The sequence below is a fragment of the Phodopus roborovskii genome, unplaced genomic scaffold (assembly GCF_943737965.1).
Source record: "Phodopus roborovskii unplaced genomic scaffold, PHOROB, whole genome shotgun sequence".
In the NCBI taxonomy this organism is placed as follows: Eukaryota; Metazoa; Chordata; class Mammalia; order Rodentia; family Cricetidae; genus Phodopus; species Phodopus roborovskii.
In genome coordinates, this window is record NW_026126409.1 from 20,289,832 (window position 1) to 20,309,400 (window position 19,569).

The 19,569-nt window shown below is 38.4% G+C and overlaps 1 protein-coding gene across 1 annotated transcript in view; it reads right to left on the bottom strand.

Annotated features, from left to right (window-relative positions):
• Nucleotides 1-417: 417 nt before the first annotated feature.
• The window catches only part of LOC127220353 (disintegrin and metalloproteinase domain-containing protein 18), a 33,939-nt gene continuing 14,787 nt past the window's right edge, over nucleotides 418-19,569 (bottom strand). Inside the window, exons 12-19 of the mRNA XM_051182175.1 lie at nucleotides 18,939-19,122; nucleotides 17,575-17,670; nucleotides 15,056-15,254; nucleotides 11,542-11,647; nucleotides 10,044-10,230; nucleotides 7,934-8,014; nucleotides 4,409-4,523; nucleotides 418-633 (exon numbers count right to left, since the gene is read on the bottom strand). Of these exons, the coding sequence (XP_051038132.1) occupies nucleotides 479-633; nucleotides 4,409-4,523; nucleotides 7,934-8,014; nucleotides 10,044-10,230; nucleotides 11,542-11,647; nucleotides 15,056-15,254; nucleotides 17,575-17,670; nucleotides 18,939-19,122 (1,123 nt within the window). The 3' untranslated portion in view covers nucleotides 418-478. The remainder of the gene's footprint in view (nucleotides 634-4,408; nucleotides 4,524-7,933; nucleotides 8,015-10,043; nucleotides 10,231-11,541; nucleotides 11,648-15,055; nucleotides 15,255-17,574; nucleotides 17,671-18,938; nucleotides 19,123-19,569) is intronic.

Here is a 19,569-nt window from a genome sequence, read left to right on the forward strand (position 1 = left end):
TATTATCACTTCCCTGTTCCAAAGGCAAAAGATTGGGAGGATTCTAGGGGCAGGCAGCCTAAAGCTTAAAACAAGGCTTTGATAGCATTTGAGACAAATATGGAAGGATTGTGAAATTAAAAATAATTTATTAATGAAGTTTTAATATAAAGGCCTACATTAGGAAAAGTTTTCTTTGAAGTTCAACTCTTTTCCATGGGTTAGACACAACCAGGAGGAAAAATTACAGTGATGCATTGATTTTAGTCTTGTCTGGCAAATTAAGTTCCCAGTGCAATGCAGAATACAACTAGAAAAATATCCAGGGCACTTAAGTACTGAGAAAGAAAATCATCAGAATTCAACTTGTGTTGGGGAGAGAAAAAGTTCATATTTATCATATTTAGGAGTAAAAATAACAGATTTTAGAAAACATAACCCATTGAAAATGCAGTTCCATTGAACCAGATAAGTTAATACTATGGGTCCTATTTACCCCTCATATTTGGTGTTCTCTCTGAGGCAAGATTTTTCTCTCATTTCTCTTCATGATCCCAACGATAAGACTTACGATAAAAGGCAGAAAGATGAAAAAGCTCAGGATCAGCCAGCTGTCCTGATGCTTGCTGAAATGCTTTGTCGCAAAAAAAATGTCTGGAAAAGAAACACCAGAAAGGACGGGTTGATCTGAAACTTGGACTCCTTCCCCCACTCCACTTTAATCGCATGCAGGCATAATGTAATTAATACTTTGGCAAACTGCAAGCAACTATCTTGGGAAAATAAGAGAACATGTCAAAACCACATGGCATATTTTTCATACATGGTAAGGCATGGTAGGGGGGAATACAGGGAGAGATAATCTAGACTAAGGGCATTTTTTTAAAAGTCATATGGAAATTCACTAATGTAGCAACTTCCTAATACATATATATACACAAAGAAGAATTTTTTAATGCATTTATGCAATAATAGGAGGACAAAGCCCCTACCAGACACCAGAGGCTAACAAAAGGTCCCGTATCAGGAATGGGTTACCACTTTTGAAGCTTTTTGTCAATGATGTCACATAGTTCTGAGGACTGGAGTAGTAAATAATCAGAAGTCTGCCTGGCTGTGAACCACGAGACTACCGCAATGACTAGACTGACAAGAAACTGTGCCTAGAAGCTGTGTCATAGGCCCTAGAGAAAAACCCAGCACTATTGGGGGGAAAAGAGAGGGCCCAAAGTTAGGTGGGTAGGGAGGCAGGTGTAGATATAGGAGAAACTGAGGGAGGATGGTGAATAGTGGTGAATATGGTCAAACACATTGTTCAAAATCCTCAAGGAACTAAAAACTGAGAAAAAAAATCTTAAATACTTTTATTTTGCACTAAATGGATTCTACTATTCTGCTAAGCACAGATAATATTAAACTGACCCTTAATCGTTTTCCCCATAAATTTGATATATCCTTTGATGCTCATCAGAGAAGCTTCCTTTAGCAGGAGATGATGATTAACAGAGATCCATGCATGGTCAAGATGCAAATTATAAGAGAACGAAGAATGTTCGGCTATAAAAATGGGACAACCACACCATACCCCTCCCCCACCAAGGCTCAAGGTCCATTGCAGAAGAATGGGTAGAATGATTGGCAGACCCAGAGGTGATGGGTGACTACAAGGAAATGTTGATTTCCAGACATAACAGGACAAATATGCGCTTAAGAGATTTTGACAGCACACACAAGACCTGTATAAACTCGGGCTAGATAAACACCCAGCATGGTGCACAAAGTCCCACCCATAGCTGAGAAGCAGTTGGCAATTGATAGCTGCTGGAGTGGGAGAGTTGGGCTTCTTTCACTATCTAAGCCCTGGTACACACTGACAGTGTTCTAGTGGAAGATCACACATCCAAGAGTAGAAGGCCAGCAAAAATCGTACTTCATGGGTTACAAAACAGAGGGGACCCAAAGTTGGGTCAATTGGGAAGGGGGTGTGGATAATGAAAGAGCCAAGGGAGGGTGGTAAATATGACCAAACCACAAATTATTCAAAATTTTGGAGGAACTAATAACGAACATGAAATAAAAATTCAGTTCTGAGAATTTTCAACAACACAATCCTTCAGTACCACACTTCAGTACCACAAAGTGTCTTGTCTTCTGTGTTCTCAAAGTGACATAGTTGCAGTACAGTGGACAGTATTCCAAACATTTCAGCCATCCTTACTGGCTTCTGTCATTTCCCTTAGTCTGTAGCCATAAACTTAAATGTTTTCTGTACTGCACTTTTCTACTTTTCTGATTGGATGATGGTGTTGACAGAACTGGCTGAAAGGCGATAACATCCTTCAAGTGTGTGTGTGTGTGTGTGTGTGTGTGTGTGTGTGTGTGTGTGTGTGTGTTGTGTGTGTATGGGGGGGTGATCTGTATACTCAACTATTTCCTATGGCTAAAAGACTGGGTTTCTTCCCTTTACTTCCTTTCATCTGATCTTCCATCACATTTACGGGGATGTTGAAACTGACTCACCAATTACGCATAGGCCTATAATCTTATAATTTCACATAGACCTATATAGTCTTCTCCCAATTACCCATAAGCCTATAGTCTTCCCCAATTATTCATAGGCCTAAAGTCTTCTCCCAATTATACATAGGCCTATACTCTTTGACAAATATCTCATGCATTTTTCTGATATTATTCTGTCATGACTAGAAGCAAGAATCTAGTTTTCTGGTTTTAGGTTTTTTTTTTTTTTTTATATACCCAATTTCATACTGAAACCCAGGTTGACCTCTGAGTTGTAGCAATCTTCCTGCTCAAGCATCTCAAGTGTTGGGATGTCAGGCAGGAGCCACCATGGCGAATCCAACCACTCCTTTTCTGCTGTACACTTTCAGGACTGACTGGCACTCATATCAGACAACAAGTGTATAAAATATCATGACTTTCTAAAGCTGTACACGGTGCTTTTACCTCACTTTTTATCACCCCACTAATTGATGTGGTCACCTAATGTAAATACAAAGTATGGATTATAAACTCTTTATGTCCTTAATAACTACAAATAGCATTGTAAAAAACAATGCCTTCTCCTGAATTCCACAGATGCTAAACTGCTTACTATTCACTTTCTTTTTCTCTGAGATAGCATCTGGCTAGTTTATTCTCAACTTGACACAGAGTTATTTGGAAGAGGAACTCTCAGCTGAGAAGATGCCTCCATGAGTCTGTAGGGCATTTTCTTAATTAGTGACTGATGGGGGAGGGCCCAATCCATCGTGGATGGTACAACTCCCAAGCAATAATAGGTCGTCCTGGGGTTTTATCAGAAAGCAGGCTGAGCAAGCCAAGGAGAGCAAGCCAGTAAGCAGCACGCCTCCATGGTCTCTGCATCTGCTCCTGCCTTCAGGTTCTTGCCCCATTTGAGTTCCTATCCTGACTTCTCTCAATGACAGAGTATGATCTGAGAACTGTAAAATTAAATAAACCCTTTCCTCCCCAAGTTGCTTTGGGTCACAATGTTTCATCACAGCAATAGAAACCCAACTAACAGGGTCTTTCATTTTAGCCTAGGCTTGCCTCAGACTTGCAGCAATCCTCCTGCTTCAGATTCCTGTATTAAGATTAGTCATGTGCCATCACACCCAGCTCTCACTACAAATTTAAACAGATTATGTTCATGTTCTGTTCAACCCTTGACTCTCTTATAAAAGTTTGTATAGCATTCTTGAACCTCTTGTTCCCTTGTCAGATATTAATTCATAACCATGTTTTAGTCACTGTTATTTTCAAATACTTGACGTGTGAAACAATTTATTCACCGTTCATTTATATGTCTACTTCAGGACAATATAGGTAACACCATTGCTTATCGAGTAATACACTTCCATTATTAAACTTCTATATTACTGATTATGTACACTTTCTGAAACATGGATCTCAATATTATTCCTTCTCCAAGCACCTGACTGAACCAGCGACTAGCTTATAACATGGCTTTTATTCACCATAGGAACAAGGAAAATGTGAGACTGTGCCTTACCATTATTTCCTAGTAGGAATATGCTTACATTTTGCTGTCCTTTTTCTAAGTTTCAGTCAGAATAAACAGTTTATTATTCCAGAGTTGCTTTTCAATAATTTTCTGTTTTAATAATATGAAATATGAGCCCTGCATATAGTTCTTATTATTCTATATGTAGTTTTTAAATGTTTACTTAATGACATTTCTTGAAACTTTAACAGTACAATTCTATTTTAGTTGACTTCACTAAGTTGGTTAGAGTTGACTCATTTGGATACAATTCATTGAAAATATGGCCCCAAATTAATTTATTTGTAACTGGGCTGGGAAACATACGACAATGACATCTTTCTTCGATTAAGACCACAGAAAACAACACACTACTTGCTTTGGAGGGTTGCTTGTACTCACCAGATCTGAGAATATTTCCATCATCGATGCTGCCCCCTGGTGATCCAGTCTGTAAATTACAGTGTGGAGGCCTGTAGTCAGGAAAGCATTGGCAATTACCAAAGTTATTGCATATCTAAAATAGAAAAACATGCAATCATTTTGAATAATCTTAGTAGATAAATCTGATATAAGTGACTGAAGTATGTAGAATATTTTTTGTGGTCACAGAGCATGACAAATGGTTTTTTAAAAAACTTTGGTGGCATAATCAAAGGGTAAAATCACAATGGGAAAATATATTCTAATTCCTATCGTCTATTTTTAATAAGTGCTTTTTCTCCTCCAATAATCTTCTAAAACTTGGATACAATAAAGTTATGGCCTGCCGGTCTGTGCTTTCTATTGCTGTGCTAAACACTATGATCAAAATCAGCTTAGGAAGCAGATGGTTTATTCTAGCTTACACTTGCAGTGAGTAGCAATTCATCGCTTTCAGCAGGAGCTAAAGGCTGAAACCTAGAGGTAGGACCTGAAGCAGAGGCCACTGCTCACTGGCTTGTTCCCTGTGGCTTCCTCAGTTACCTGTTGTACAACCCAGGACCACCTTCCCAGGGGATGGCACCACCCACAGGTGGACTGGGCCCCACACATCAACCATTAGTCAGGAGAATACACCACTGAATTGCCTATAGGATGATCTGATGGAGGGGTTTTCTCCATTCAGGTCCCCTTTTCCCAGATGGCTCAAAGAGTTGATAAACAAACAAACAAACCAACAAAACAACAAAAAACCAAACTAACCAGTACATGATTTTTATGTTCTCATAGATGAATGATTTTCACAAATAATGTCTTTTGAAAAAGATTTTTATTGTGTTTTATTGTGTGTGAGTATGTGCACATGAATGTAGGTGCCCATGTAGACCAGAGGTATCAGATTCCCTCTCCTGGAGCTTGAGTTGTGAGTCACTCAACATGGATGAGGAACTGAACTCAGGTCCTCTGCAAGAGCCACAAGTCTTCCCTGCTGAGTCATCTCTCCAGCCTCTAAATATAATCTTTACAAAAGATTTAATTTTAGAGTATTTTTATTATGACAAAATCTTAGTCATACTTTAAAAAGCGGTTTTTGTTTTGTGTTTTCAATTTTTTATATATTTTGTTTTTATTTTATGTACCAACCACAGTTTCTCCTCCCTCTCCTTCTCCCCTTTCCTCCCCCTCCCCCTAGTATTTTTAGTTTATTCTTTTTATCATTGTATTCTTAGTAACCTTGAGAACTTAAGTATTGGCTTGCTAGAGCAAGCCAATACTTAAGTTCTATATTTGTATTCTCTGTGGTATTCTATACCCTTTTCTGAAGGGAGAGCATTTCAGACCACACAGTTAGCTGGCCTTTCCCATAAAAAAGATAACAAAATCTACAATCCTAGATAGTAGTTGCCAACATTTCTAATGTCCAGAAAAAGAAGAAACTGGAAGAGCAATCCTATAAGATTCTGCATAGTATAAAATGAAGAAAGGCAGTGTCCACTAAGGAAGCCAGAATCCACTGAGTCCCCTTCTTTCCCAGGAGGACAGAAAGGAACAGGCAAGATAAGAGACTTCCAGGATTTGGGGGAAGAAAGCAAATACCCCCTTAGAAATAAGCAGAGCATTTATTTGGGGATGAAAATCTGTATCTCCCTCTAAACATGTATCTCTCAAAATATATTTTTTCTATCTATACTTTTAACAAGTTGGTATTACAAAGTCCCACCTCTTGCAAAAAACAAAAAACAAAGAAAAGGAGACAGTTCTCATGACAGAACCTTTGTTCTGAAATAGAAAATATTATTTCCCTAGTGATGATATGACTCTTAGGAAATGAACTTGAAATAATGCATAGGATCCTTTATGATATATGAGACCTCAAGGTCCCCAAAAGCCAAACAAAACAAAGAATGTAAAGGTCAGGGTTATGTAAAACATGCAAAAATATAAAAAGGTCAAAGCATAAATGTGCATCAAGAAAGAAGGCTTCTATTTGAGTGTGTGGCATAAAAGAATGAAGTTTAAGAACAGATGTCTATTTGAAAGAATAACTTGTATTCAATAATTCCTTTCAATATAAAGCACAGAAAAATAATTAAAAATGATTCAATCTAAGGTGAAAGTAAATGAACAAAGGAAAATACAAATAGCAAATAGTTATTATACATGCAACAACAATTCTACTAAAATGCAAAGAAGGTCATAGTTAATTAAAAGTGAAAATCAAGAAATAGACTAATACTTCTACTGGCAAATGCCACCAAAAGTGCATCAGGAAGAGACACAATCGAAACCAAACTAAGAAAAACCTAAAGAAGTGCACGCTCTAATTCCCTTTTTGTTGCTGTGGTAAAAACACCCTGAGAAGTTGTCCAAGAGACTCTCAAAACCACCACTGTTGTTCTCGGTTGCTTGCCAGAGGTGGATGGTAAGTAGGCCAGCCACCAATGTGGCCACTTCTGGCCATGAGAGTCACCATTGTCACCCAGCACTTAGGACAGTAGGGCAGTAGGATCATGTCCTTGAGGCCAATCTCAGGTACATGTGGAGCTCAAGGCCAGCCAGGGCTACAGTGAAACCCTATCTCAAACAAACACACTAAGTCTCCAGCCACCAGTTTGGACCTGTGGGTAACATAAGGTTAATAAATAAAAATTTATGAAAAATTACATGTTCAAGTATTGTGATATGGGATAAATGGTCTAATTCTCTAAAAGTAAAAAAAAAAAAAAAAAAGCAATCCATGAAACTGCAGAAATACACAATATGAATTCTATATCAAGTAACAAAATTACATGAATATTATTTACTTTCAAAATAGAAAGCACTAACCCCAGATTTATTCTCTCATGAATTAGACCAAATGTTTGAGAGAGAAGTGGCGTCACTGTATGTATAATCTATAAAAACAGAAAGGAAAGGGATCCTTCCAAATGCATCCTACCAGGCTAGCATTATCCTAGTCCCAGGTCAGATACCATGTGACACAAAAGAAAAGCCGCAGGCCGATATTACTCCAAATACAGTGGAAATCCCCCAAAATACTCATAAAATTAAATTCAATAGTTCACAATCAGCATTTACTGGTAGTACTTGGACAGGTTTTAAGCTAAAAACAAATTCATTTAATCCATTACATCCATGAACCGAGCAAGAAAAAAGCCATGTGATTGTATAAATAAAGGGAGATAATTTGATAAATATAATACCATATAAAGTAGTTACTCAAAGTAAATCTAAACTAAATGGTAAAATCCTTATTTTAAAAAAAACCTATAAAAATGAAGCAAACAAAATACACCCTCTTGTGGGTGGAAAACAGCAGCTAAGTATCCCACTTCTTTAAAGCATTGCACTGGAAATTATAGGAAATGCAGCAACTTTATTTTCCCATTCTGATCTGCCAGACATAGTCATGAGCTCCAAGAGCAGCATAGCCATCAGTTCTGCAGTGCAGACAGGAATCGCAAAGCAGTCGCCTGCAAGGACTACTCAAGCAGAGTCGCTTACCCCTTTCCCTTTGCACTTCTTAGTGGCATTGCAATCACTTCCTGTTAAATTAACTTCTTTGCAGGTTCTGTTCACACAATACTAAAATTAAACACAGAATATTTCATGGTCACAAATGTCATGTAAAATGAGAGAGAGAGAAAAAACCACATAGCTTGTCACCTATGCATAAAAGATTCAAGACCTGCTTATGCATCTTGCTTTGATTCTAATACAAAGCTTCTGTAACCCCCCTCAACAGTGATAGCATCAAAATAGGAGGAGCCTGTCTGCTCAGAGCTAGGTGGGGATGGCATATGGTTGGACTGACTGAAATCCACACTGCATTTCCTACAGTAGTAATGTTTGTTATGGATAATTATATAAAGGTCAAAATCATCCCTTCAAGGCTGGAGAAGTTTTTCTTATGTCTCAAATACAATTTATACATTGTTTTGAGTCTTTGTGATGGCATATATTAGAATTATAGGGTAAGAAAAATAGTTTTACTTTTTTTTTTCTTATCCACTGTCAAACCCTATCATGTCAAAATACAAATCAAACGATAATTGGTAATTTGGCTATGGAATTATTTTGGACTCATTTACCTTTATTATTATTTTTTTCATGTTGACACAAGGTGTAATTAAGTAGTTTACAATATGAATATGTCAAATGTGGGAGAAAAGGAGCTCTTTGTAATTATTTATTCAAAATTAACATGTAACCAACAAACAAATCATAAATTGTTTGATTCTTACATTCAACATTCAATGTAATAGTAAGTGTTCTAGCTGAAGAAATTTAGATATCAAAAATAAATAAAAGATATCCAAATCATAAAGGAAGTAGTAAAATTGTTTGTAGATGACATGATCACACATGTAGGTGATCTCCAATGTACACAGACAGAGTACACAGTGATGCCTATGCCAACACATACAGACTGATGGACCACAAACAGATGGCTGTGTAATCACACACAGACTTGTATCATGCACACAGATATGTAATCAAATATACACAGACTACACACAGATGGCTTTGCAAACACTCACAGACTAGTAGAGAACACACAGATATCTACTCAAATACACACAGGCTGACAGACTACACACAGATGGCTGTGCAAACACTCACAGGCTGATACACTGCACAGAGATGTCCAAAAAACCCAGACTGACTGACTTTTTGTATAATGACTTTGTGAGTGTAATTTGCATACATGTGTACACTTGCATGTGCAGATATACATATACATATGAGCTTGTCTTTGTGTGATAGCCATTAGCCATGACTTCCCAGTCTAGCTTTGGCTCTTCCAAACTATCCACACTTCCACTCTGATCAGATACATAAGCACATGATTCAATTAATATGAATATGGCTTTCAGTGAAGCAAGGTGAAAGGGAAAGTCAGAATTGTACTATGGGAGATTATTATGTCTAAAAAATAATAGCCCTTGGGGGTTAGTAGACTCATGTTAAAAACACACACACACCTTTTAGCTGGGTGGTGGTGGCACACAACTTTGACTCCAGCATTCAGGAGACAGAGGCAGGTGGATATCTCACTGAATCCACCTGTCCCACTGACCACACCCATAGGGGATGGGGATGTGGCAGAGGTGAAGTAGAGGAACTAGGTCTGGGTTCCAACCCAGAGCTCTCTTTCTTGCTTCCTGAATGGAGACAAAGAGCATCCAGAGGCATCCTTGGGACTGGAACCTGCTGACGTTCATCTGTCTCTGTTGTAAGTTATTTTTCCCTGAATAAATATCTATTCAGCCTATCTATCTGTTTTCCCCAATCCTTATTTTTCCATGATAGGTGGATCTCTGAAGTCGAAGCCAGCCAGGTCTACAGAGCGAGTTCCAGGACAGCCAGAGCTACACAGAGAAACCCTATCTTGAATGAACAAACAAACAGACAAACAAAAACCCACATTTTTTTCACAGAGGGCTAAAAAGAGGCAATGCAACATGCTAACTAAGGCTTACTTGATAGTCATTTAACACCATATAGGAAATGAACACAAGCATCGGGTTTAAATCGTGATAGCCATCATGGAACATGGTATGTGGTAACTAAAGTAAGTTAGCATAGCTAAATATAATCCTCAGCCTGTTACCATTTGTGGTCCACACACAGTGCCATCAGCCACATAGGCATAATCTTTCCCATCTGCTCTCATAGAGAACCCAGGAGGAATGGACAGACACACACTGTCATGGACATACGAATATACCACAGACCGGGCTATGCCTTTGTAATTCTTGTGTGGCTGAAAACAAGCTAATTTCCCACAGAGAACATCCCTGGAAATAGAAAGGAAAAAATTCTTTGTCATTTAACTTTTCAGTAATCCCAGCTTACAATTAAGTGTTGCAAGGATAGTGGCATAAATGTTAAAGACATAAAACCAGAAAAAAAAAAGACACAATGGCAATATTGTTTTATGATGTTATAAGATTTTTAAAAATATAAACAGCTAAATGCATACAGATTAATTAACATGGTGGCAGAACTGGAATGTATAGGCTGAATTCACATGTGTACATATGACTTTATTTTCTATTATGGGCCTCCGTGGTCACTTAGGCTGGCTTTAATACAGTTTGGCCAGTCTGGACCTATCACTGGCAGTTTCCCAGTGCTGGCAAACCACTGATTCTTTCAGCATATTTTGATTATGTACCATTATCTTATGATATGCATTATTATACCACATGGAATTTCTGTTACTCAAATCCATGTGTATATATATGAGCTCATGTGTGCATGCGTATATGTCCATGGAGGCCAGAAGACAGTGTGGGGTGTCAGTCTTCAAGTGGTATTCAACTGTACTTTTTGTTTGTCGCTGGCCTCAGGCTCACTATGTAATCAATGCTGGAGGGCCAATGAGTCCCTGGGACTTGTCTTTCTCTATATCCCCAGCACTGAGATACTAATGTCTACCACTGCATCTTGGCTTACCTCCCATGAGTTCTGTGGGTCCAACTCAGGCAAACACTTTACTAAACTAGAATTGTCCTGTCCCCTTTGTGACTGTTTTAATACCAAAATGCAATTCTAGCAGCACTTGTTAGAAGGCAATAACTCCCATTATTGGACACAAGAACATTTTCATGCTATAATAAACCTCATTACTGTAGTCTAAGTCGAGCCATTGAGATGTGCTCTCTAGCTTTGCATACCAGTCATCTGGAAATGACAAACAAGGTGGAAATTTCTTTCCTCAACAATCCTATGTTGTAATAAAACAAAATACCTGCTGTAGGATACCTGCAATGATAGATAGATACAATACAATTTTAATTTTTAGTTCCGAATAGAACACCCTATTTTTTGGGAGTTGGGCAGCTCCTCCTAATAAATATCACCCCATTCCTCATTCAGTCAAATTCTGAGGATGGTGACAGGAAAAGCATGAAGAAAGTAAAAACTCTGAATTGCTATGAGATGACACATGTGTGAACATGTGTGTGGCATGTGCACACATGAGTGTGCTCATGCACATATTTAAGAATAGTTTCCTATCATACAATTGATAGTTGTTTTGGTTTAGCCTGTGTGTCTTGACAAGCAACATGACTCAGAAAACCAATCATGCTCTATATACGTACTTTTGTCCACAAGGAAATGGATATGAATTTTTAAAACCACAGTTTGTCAGCTTTTCACGTGGTGAATTAACTTTTTCAAAACAGGCATAGGAAGCACCTTGAGACCCTAAAATGGGAGACACGTCCTTTAGGTTATTATCCTTAATCCAAATTACTTGCTCTTTGGTAACAGACTAATAAAACTGTCATTTCAAAATAGGCATGCATTTCTCATGCTTTGTTTGATTTGCACGGGCAACCTGCCAATGTCATAACACACACACACACAAAAAATTATATCCATTGCTAGTTACATTGATGCATTTACTTATTTCTTTGTTGTTTTAAAACATGGTGTACTATATATCTCAGACTGGTGTTGGCCTTGAAAATCTCCTGCCTCAGCCTCCTGAGGGTTGGAATTATATATATGTCCATCTTTTCTTCCTTCAGTTATTTTTTTAAAAAATATGCATTGTGTGTTTGTACTTGTGCATGTGTTGTGTGTATACATGTGCATTGGTGTATGTGTGTGCACATATTTGTACATGTGGAGACCAGAGTAAAAGTTTACGCATTGTTACTCAGATACTAACTTTGTTTGTTTTGTTTTTGATTATTTTATGTGTATGCATGCCTACAATATTCAATCCTCTAAATTGGTGATCAGATTAAATAACCAATGCTAATAAGTGGTCAGAATTGAATGAAGTGTTTGGCTTTCACAGCCTTGGTCTAGAGAATCTAGAACTGTAGGGAATATTCCTCAACGTAATAAAAGCTATATATGAGAAGCTGGCAGCCAATATTATCCTAAATGAGGAACAACTTGGAGCAACCCCGCTGAGATCATGACTGTGACTGGGCTGTCCACTATCCCGTTCCTTTTCTGCATTGTGTTTGAAGGCACTGGTGGAGCAATAAGACAAGAAAAGAAAATTAGAGGGATACAAATAGAAAAAAAGAATCTAGCTATCCTTGTTTACAGATGGCAAGATACACATATTAGAGAGCCAAAAGGTTCTACAAGGAAACGTCTGGATATGATCACCAATTTTGGCAATGTGGCAGGACACAAAATCCTAAAAATATTGTTGCCTAATCGGGGCCTGAACAATTACAAGGGCACTTAACATGGCAATACAGAAGACTCTCCCCCATAGATGAAGAGCTATAGGCAGTTAATGGCTGAGAAGAGAGGGAAAACTGGTTTTTCCTGTATCAAACTCCCTGATAGTTATTCAATCCCAAGCAGTCAGACTTAAACACATACACATAGAAGCGACACCAAATGGACTCAATAAGTTATATTTATGCTACATGTGTGCATATGTTTGAAACAATATTTAAAGAAGACACCATGAATTTGAGAGACAGGGGAATATATGAGGATTTGGAGGGCCAAGGCAATATGGAAATGATGTAAATATAGTGTCTGTGTATGAAGTTATTGCAAATTAAATTAAAAGAGTTTAACAGAGTTACCTTAAAAAATAGAGCAATATTTCCCGTGTTAGTCTTTTAAAGTAACAGACAAAAATGCCAGTGTTAGAATGGGTTACCTCTTAGTCAGTGAGGTCTTCAAACATTATAGGCTATTGTCAATGCTCTTGGTTACTTTCCAGAACTTAGTGGGAAGATCCTGTTGCTGAAGATGCTACCAAGCTGATACTGACCTGGAAGTTTCATCCTTATTGGCTAGCTTTAACAGTGCTAATACATGATACACATGTTACCAGAGCAGAAAAGTAGTCATCATACTTCTCCATCTGTGAATCTGCACACTACAATGACAATGCCCTGGCAAGACATGCCCACTGGCTCACCAGTGGTACAAATGTCATGGGAGTAACAAACCACTTTCTGTTTAGCTGTGATATCAATTCCATAAGCTGGAACACATGCCTGGTACCGTAATTTGGTAATGAGAACCTGTGGCTAGACAGGTCATTTTCCCTAGGGGAGAGGCTATTATCTCCATAATATTAAACAGACTCCAAATGACTTGTGAATATACCCATATCCAACTTGTCTGAGGGATTTTTATGAAGGCTGCCTCCCTACTTCAGGACACCCATCATGTTGACTATGACAGATTTTTCTTACTCTCTTACTTTAATCTCTCTCTTAATGAAGTTCCTCTACAGGTTTTAATAGGAAACCAAGCTTTTCCTTTGAAGTCCAGCCATGTTGTCTCATATTGGAAGCCTATCCATCCTAACTGCTCTCTTACCTCAAGGCCCAGTCATAGCCCACATGTCTATGATGGTCTCTGCTCATCCTAAAAGGTGCTTTCCTTCTAGCTCCTTTCTCAAAGCCATTGCTCTGATTTCTACATTGAGTTACGAATTTGTCATGCATTCAAATTATTTTAATCACTCAACATATAGATAACCATATTGGGGCACACAAAAAACAACAGCAGGCATGTAGGAGACTTATCTAGATTTCTCTAAAATGTTATGAACAAGGCTAAGACAGGAGGATGATGAGTTCAGAGTCAGCCTGGACTATGTAATGAGACTGTCTCAACCAAACAAAACCTGTCAAAAATCCTAAGCAGGAGTTCTGACCATGCAGCCTGTAGCTGCTGTTACATTGCCAGTTCCTCAATCAGAAAAGAGGTTACATGTAGAGGACATTCACTCCAGCTTTGTAAGGTTCATGTTTTCAATACTAGATTATGAGTGTGGTGGATGATAGGGATGTAAGATGTCACTATCTGCTCTTTTCCTATTCATATTTTATTTTTTTTAATTGACATGCTGATAAAAATTAATTTTTTATTGGGGAGATAACATTTCTGTATACTCTTATTAACAAAACCATTTCCCTTTCTGTCTCCAAAAGGGAAATTTGTTTTGGTCATGGATTTGTATGTTTATATGGGACATTGTGGAATTTGTTTGATGTAGTATTCTTTGACTCACACTGTAGGTCTTATCCATCGTGTTTAAGATCATTTGGACTGAGCTCTTCTGTGAAAAGCTGCTTATTACTATCATGGTGTTAGTTCCTTCATTTTCATTGACTGCATTCCCGATTGTTTTGGAAATGGTAAGAAATGTCTTAAAGTGTTCCATAAAAATTTAATGTGTAGGCTGTTTGCTGTGCACAGATCTACAGAGATAGAAATGGGTTATTGGGCTTGGGGAGTAAAAGTAAACAGGCATGAGGGATTGCTTTGTGATGATTAGAATGCTCTGAAATTGAATTGTGGTGATGCTTACACAAGTTATTAAAAAAAGTTCCTAGTCTGCAGACTTAGAGTGGGTAAAATTTATGACATGAAAACAAACCTCAATAATTATTTTAATATAATTTAAGAGGAATAGGGAACATATTTTTCTCAAATCAAACCTACATAGCATTTTTCTTGGAAAACTTGAATCATGCCTATGAATTTTTCTTTAATTTCAGTTTAGCCCTTCTTAGAATTGTGACCCAGGCTCTTCCTCGTTCTAGGTTCTATGGTGCACGATATATACACTACAGAGCAATCCAAGTGTGACAAAAATATGAAAGAAAGCAGTACCTTTTCCAAACAAACTGACACACTGGTCATTAAGAGCTTGGCACCGTCCATTGTAGCAATATGCAGATCCCAACCTGCATAAGTGGCCGTTCAATGCAAAGCTGTCAGGAACACAATGGCTAGAGGATCCATCGCAATATTCCGTGAAATCACACTCTGGGTCAACAGCCTTCCTACAGGGAGTGCCTGCTGATGATAGCTAGGGACAGGAAAATGATCAGGGGCTGTGAATAACTTTGTAACTATTTGCCAAAGAAATTGGCTAAACATGTCTGGTTATGGCTAACTGAGGGACTGAGACCTCCCTAGGCTAAGAATTCTAGAAAGGAAAAACTGGGTAAAATATCCACCAGAGAAAGGTAACTGTCTTCAGGATATGCACAGCTCCCCACTGACAGCCGGCCACACCTCCTGTTCCATACCATGAATTCTGACATTAGCAGCATGTGGATGGAGAAGCACAGAACAATTGGTTCTACCTCTTATGTTGGCAAGACTTGGAAGCCAGTTTCTGCTTTGACTCTTACTAGCTTATTTGTGTGGGAGAGATATACTTAATCTCTTTTATACTTGAAATCAGGAAGGAAAATCACTTTCGCATTTACGGGGTTTGCACTTAGAATTATGCATGAATTAACACATATCACCATCAATGTTTATTATTCTGAGAACAAAAGGATCTCTCTGCATGGACAGATACGTTTTTATGGTTGATTGAATAAATTTCTCATCTGTTGCCATCCATAAATAAATTTATAATGTCCAAATGTTGAGCTACCATATGTATTGAAAACACACACACACACTATTATCACCTGTAATTGAGTAACATTTAATAATAGAAAGTTAATAATAAATAAAATAGCTTCTTTAAAGAAATGAAAGAGGAAAATATCAAGTTAGAATTTCATACCCTGGAAATATATGTCAAAATAAATGTGACGGCAAGATGGTTAGGTGGACAGAAGTGTCTGCTGCCAAACAATATCTGGAAAGCTCATGGTTGGTGAACAAAACTGGCTCTTACAAATAGTCCTCTAACTTGCACATGTACTGCGGTGCACACATGATACACATAAAATGATAAAAATTAATGAGAAATAATTTTCCTAGGCAAGCAGTAGCTAAAAGAGTCCACTCTCACTAGACCCAGATTACAAGAAATAGTAAAGGAAGGATTTCAGGCCTGAGAAATGTGACATGAGGGCTGGAGTGTGGCTCAGGGTAGATTACTTGCCGAGTATGTACACAGGGTGGAGGTGTGTCTCAGTACATGCCTAGCATGCAACAGGAGTAGGATCAGACTGTGTGCACTGTGGGCAGACTGTGCGCACTGTGGGCAGACTGTGTGCACTGTGTGTACACTGTGGGCAGACTGTGTGTGCACTGTGGGCAGACTGTGTGTGCACTGTGGGCACACTGTGTCTGAACTCACTGCAAAGAAGCAAAGGGACCTAGGGAAGCTGTGGTACCACACACCTTTGAGGAAGATGATAGTTGTGATATTGACTGTTCTAACACTCAGAAACTCTCATTAACTAAGTTTTACTGTATTAAATTAGATTTTAATCGAAAATTTGAGCCAGATGATGGTGTAAGCCTGCAATCCCAGAACTTGGGGAGAATGAGGAAGAGGATTTCAAGCTTAAAGTTAGCCTGGGTTGCTGAGTGAGAGCCTAAAACTCTAAGGCCTGAGAATGTACAAGCACCAAGGTTCAAACTTTAGCACCATAAGGGTTTGAGAACAATTGTAGGAAAGGAACATAGGTAATTTTTACATATTAGTGATTTTCAAGAATGGGAATCCTAAAGTATTTTCCACTGTGGAGCTTACTTTCTTACCCAACCACACTGTATAAGGATAGTGTTGTATTCCTGCTGCAGTTTATCATGCTGTTATATAATAATAAAAATGCATGCAACCAGGGCTGGGGAAATGGCTCAGTAGCTAAAGGTGTCCGATGCCAAGCCTGAAACCTGAGTTCAATCCCCAGAACCTGCTTGGCATGGTGAGAGAACCTCTGACCTCTGTCCTTCACACATACATTGTAGCGTGCATGAGTGCACATGTGTATGTACACACACACACACAGGCATGCATGTCTGCAACAATAATTAATTAAAATATAATCATTCCAATGACAGAAACAATGTTGTCATTGTACTTTTTACTTGCCAATTTGTGACTATTTTGCATGGTGTATGTTTTGTCTGTTATTTCTATTTTATTTTTCTTCAGTCATCATTTATTTGACCTTATGAGTTATCTGACTATTGGCACTTTCCAAGATGCGTTGTATATCTTTTATCCAGTATGAGCATTTAGAAGCTGATCAACTTTCATGGTTTCTATACCACAGACCAGGAAGTACCAGTCTGGGATGTCTTTTTCAAGTTCATGGTGCTTTATCATGGAGTCACTCTTGCCTACTTTCTTTGTGTCATTCCATGTTGCTTTAGCTAATCCAGTCTCGCATTGCTGCAGTTCAACTTCCCTTTGCTGAGTACCAGCCACTCACCTCACAATTTGATGTACAGCATGGTCCAGAGCCACATTTTGCGAAGGCTTTCAGTCTACACGTTTCATAGTTGCAGCACTCTTTAAATTGGCATTCCTGCAATTTCAGAAGAAAGAGGATTCCGGTTAGGATAGACATCCCTGTTCCCCTTTCTCCCTCCTTTATCCTTCATTTCTGAGACAGGCTATCATGTGGCCAAGAATGCCCTACTGTAGAGTGGAGGGTGTCAGTGACCCCTCACTTCCTGGCCCCACCTCCCAAGCCCTGGGATTTTAGGAAGGCACCACCATTCACAACTTAATAACTCTTGCTCTTTTATCAACTTTAACTTGCATCCTATGCTCCTAATTACATTCAATGAAGCTTCCACTATCCTCACCTTATATTATTTCTACAATTGCCAAAAGTATATGTAACTGTAAGAACTAAGGAAATGGCATTTAAATTAGTTGTTGATCCCTAACAGGAAAATTTGGTAATTGATTCAGAATTTACTAATATAAAATGCATTTTAGGGGGAGTCAGGGAGAAGCATGACTTTCTAGAAGAAACACAGACTTCCTTCAATTCTCTCATTAGGTATTCATTTGCTACATATTTCTACTGAGAACGAAGCTAGACTTTAGGAAGTGCAACCAAGACATGTTAAGTATTCATGGGCCCTTTCCCTGCTAAGAGTGTTAGTACTGGCCTATATATTTATGACAATAAAACATCTCCACTTGTTCACAAAATAACAGAATATGGAGTCTGTATATTAAAATGGTGTTTGGAGGCTTCTGATGCCAGAGTTGGTGGCAATGACTCCATACACAATACTTCTGTGATATTGTTGTTAGTCACTCACATAGTTCAAATGACCCCCATATTTCTCGATTTCTCCATTGGTCTCTCTTAATTTCTGCCCAAGTAATTCCAGGTCTTTCTGTTTGACCTTTACTATCTGGAGGACTCTTGCTGCACACAAGATAGGGGACCAGTATGGGGGCGGTGTCTCTCAACTTCAGAGTATGGCCATCTCAGGAGGTCACAAGATTCTGAAATTACCAGTTTTATATTTTGTCTATAGACTAGGGTTGGTCACTGGGAGTGTCAGTAGACACCATTGGCATGAGGGGCAATAAGGCACACAAGGAGCTGGCAATCTCGACCTGCAGGCCAGTTCAGGATCAGTTCAAGGTCACCCTGGGCTAAACAAGGCCCCTGTCTTACAAAAGAAAACCACAAAAGAGATGTAGGAAAGCAATTTATTCTCTTCATGCTCAAACATCCATTATGTGGTAAAGATGTCATAAAAGGTACCCAACATATACTATGTCAACATGTTTTGTGCTCTTTGGTCAAACTAAATGTTTACTACTCACCGTGTCATTACCACAGTCACATTCTTCATTAGCTTCCACTATTCCGTTACCACACACGGGTTGATTTTGTTGTAATACTTGCACATTTGAAAGGTTACCAAGACATGTCACAACAAAATTTGAAGCATAATGCTTGTAGTCATGCATGCTACAGTTGCTAAATGTCTTTGTCCCACTGGAACTCCTAAGGCAAAATAATAGTCTCTGATGAATAAACCTAGTTACTAAAACACATCCAGACAATGCTCCATTGGCAAATCAAATGATCCAAGATGGAGCAAATAAAAATATATACTTCAGCAGAGGTTAAATATTGTGGAATAAGATATGTCACCATGATTGGTTTAATAAAAAACTGAGCAGACAATAAATAGCCAGGCCCAATTTCCAGGCACAGGGGACACTGGGAAGAAGAAAAAGGGTAGAGAAGCCAGCCAGACATTGAACAAAGTCAGACCAGACACACATGGGAATTTCTTTATATGTTATCTCATCAAGCATAATATAACTTTGCAACTTACAATATGGGAATTAATAAAAAATATTTCAATGGTCATCAAATCATGAAATCAATATTGGAAGAAAAATGTGTAAAATTAGTCATGACTGGGGGCTGGGGAGATGGCTCAGC